At 53.2% G+C, this 2863-nt stretch overlaps 1 protein-coding gene across 1 annotated transcript; it reads right to left on the bottom strand.

Moving 5' to 3' along the window:
- Positions 1 to 781, bottom strand: LACBIDRAFT_302324 (uncharacterized protein; the record flags this gene model as incomplete). Its single annotated transcript, XM_001883280.1, has 2 exons — positions 1 to 379; positions 444 to 781. The coding sequence occupies 2 exons, from the start codon at positions 779 to 781 to the stop codon at positions 85 to 87; spliced, it is 633 nt and encodes a 210-aa protein (XP_001883315.1). The 3' UTR covers positions 1 to 84.
- Between the last annotated feature and the right edge of the window lie 2082 nt (positions 782 to 2863).

Below are 2863 nucleotides of genomic sequence, written 5' to 3'. Positions count from 1 at the left end.
ATCGGTAAGATCAGTCAAGATCACAGACCCTTTCACGACCAAAGTCTTGGTGACCGTCTCCTGCAAAAACTTTTGTCGACATCGTTACTTCAATCGGCTATAGTCCTGATGCTCTTGGATCCACCTGAACTCGTCGTACGATGATATGGAAAGTGCAACGGTCCGGAGGGAAGAGAAGTAGAGGAAGTGTGGGTAAGTTTGGAGGATCATGGCATTTCGGAGATGGACGTCTGACGCAGATTCCAAGCCAACGTCTATCCAGATCGTTGATCGGCCAGTCTGGCGATGGGTGGAGGTTGATGAACACTGTTCGTTTGCCGTGCCGAGAATGTAAAGAGCAAGAGTCGGGAAGACGGGGAAAAAGAGATCACAGCATTCCCTGATGAATACAACGACAACGTCAAATCTTCATCTGCACTTTGAGAGAAAGATGGTTAACTCACGGATCCTCGTCGAACCCCTCATCCAAACTACCGAAACAGCAATCTGCAAGAATGAACTCCTGGTCCTCGCAAGCAATGCCAACGCAGACCTCTGCTTCGCATAAGCGCCAGCAATACAGGTTCATTACGTCTTGAAAAGTATCCACAGACCACCCTATAGGCAACCGTTGGTCTGAACGCGACCGTATCACCCCATCTGCCCAAGAATGCTCCAAAAAGTCGATGAATCCACGCAAAATGAATCGCTTGCGGAGCTGGGCGATGAGGGTTCTATAAGCATTGAAGATTTGTCCGTCTTTGGGCTCCTCGTAGCCCGACTTCTCAAGGTTGACAACCATCTGGCGGTATGCTGCGCTGTTGCGGAAACGAAGAAAGACAAAGTATTTGCGCAAGGTCTCGACATCCCGTCGATTAAATGGTATGGATCTCTTGGTGTCTTCCTCGTTCCACACAGTTCGGTCCAGAAGATCGGTCACCACCGACCGAGCATCAGACTCAAGCTTCGTAAAGCTTTCCTCGGCTTCTTTGAAGATTTTCTGAGTCTCGACATCAAGAAAGCCGGACCGTCCTTCGCAAGGAGCCCCTCCTGCTTTTCAACTTGACCCTCCTTCCTAAGCTGATCCTCCTCAACCTGGCCCTCGCTGTCAATTTGACCTGCCTTCCCAATCTGACCCTCATTCTGGCTCTCGCTCACAGCCTCCTTTATTTTCTCCAATAACTCCGGCCCAGTCACAGCCGAATTGACATTGGCGTCTGGGCTAGTAGTTGCGTTTGCGTTTGTGTTTGCGAGGGGGAGGAAGTTTCCGGTAGGGCTCGCAGCCGCATTTGAGTTCGTTCTCCCATTCGCGTTCGCGTTCCCGTTGACATGTGCCTGAGAGTTCCTATTCGCATCCACGTTCCCATTCGCACCCCCACCCCCATTCCCATTCACACCCGCACTACCCCTCACACCCACCCCCGCACCCCTCCCCAAATCCAAACTCGTCGTCTGGACAAGGACGATCCCCGTATCCGCACCCAAACTCTTCTTTCCCCCAACACCATCAACACTCCCGGCATTCGACCTAAACCCCACATCGCCCCCATCCCCCACACCGATGAACATAGCCAGTCTAGGCGGGGTAGGCGGGACGTTGGCGCGCGTTATGAGGCCGAAGGTGGTTCGGTGGGTGTTGCCTGCCCAGGCGAACTTTGACGGTGCTGCTTGGTGGTTGTAATTCTGATTCTGGAGTGGAGTGGAAGTGGGGTCGAGGGAGAGGGAAAGGGAGGTGGGGTCAACGAACAGAGGAAGGGAATACGGTAAAGGTGAAGCAAGAGGGGTGGTGAGGGAGAGTGAAGCCACACGCTCCAAAATGGGCGGAGCGTCCGGGTGTTCTCCGACTATTGACGCTGCTAGTTCCGCGAGTGCTGTGATGTGGGGTATGTCGGACGTTGGGCGAAGCTCTGAGTCTTCTGTCGTTGTTGTGTTTTCGTCAGACTCGGAAACGACTTGTCCGTCTTTTTCTGCCTGAAGCTGAAGCTGAAGAATGAGTTTTTCTCCAGTCTTCGATGAAGAAGAAAGAGAAGAGGAAGACGGAAGACCCGATGCGAGGTTGAGGTGTGGTAGGGCTTGTTGTAAAGGGAGGGTCATCGACCTACGATGGGTCGAAGGCGCACGTGTGACTGGAACGGGTAAAGCGCTAGCATCTTTCTCAGTCTCGGAATCAGCTTGCTTCCCGTCGTCGTCTTCACAAGCGGAAGTTTCATAAGTACCTCCTCCCTCCAGATCCTCCTCCGAAATCACCGCCAGCGCCAAAGGAGGAGGAGGACCGATAACCACATCCTCCACAGACACACCGCTATGCACAGACCCAACGACCGAAATAGGCCGGTGCGGTAACGGTTTATTCCTATCCGTCGGGACCGCACTAGTGACGAATTTACTCAGATAATCAAGCGCAGTGAGTCTCCTCCACTCCTTGTTGCCTTTCGCGTTCGTGTTCCCGCGTTCTAGAGTTGAAGCCAAGGAGGCCTTTGAATCGCGCGATACGCGAGGGAGTAGCGAGTCCATTTTCTCCGTGTATGTACTGTTGGTGTAGGAAGATAAGGAGAGGGAGAGACGCCCGACTTTGGCTAGTGCTTCGAGGATGTCGATGGCTGTTATCCTGCGGACTTCTTTGTGCGTGGGTGTTGTTGGGTGTTCTTTTGAGGGGTGGGGTTGGTAGGGGAGTGTTGGAGCTGAGGAGAGGTCGAGGGAGGGGAGTTTGATGATGGATGTGTCTTCGAGCTGGGAGGGGAGTGTCAGTTAGTTGGTTGGGGGATGGGATGAAAGAGACGTACATCGAGCTCCAGATCAGAGTCTGTGGTCGTGTTTGCTGGGTCTTCCCGCTGTTGCTGCTGGTCCTGGTCCTGATGTTGAGACGAGGTCGAGGCAGTCTTAT

This window comes from Laccaria bicolor, genomic scaffold (assembly GCF_000143565.1).
Source record: "Laccaria bicolor S238N-H82 LACBIscaffold_20 genomic scaffold, whole genome shotgun sequence".
Classification (NCBI taxonomy): Eukaryota; Fungi; Basidiomycota; class Agaricomycetes; order Agaricales; family Hydnangiaceae; genus Laccaria; species Laccaria bicolor.
This window is presented reverse-complemented; position numbering and strand designations above follow the sequence as displayed.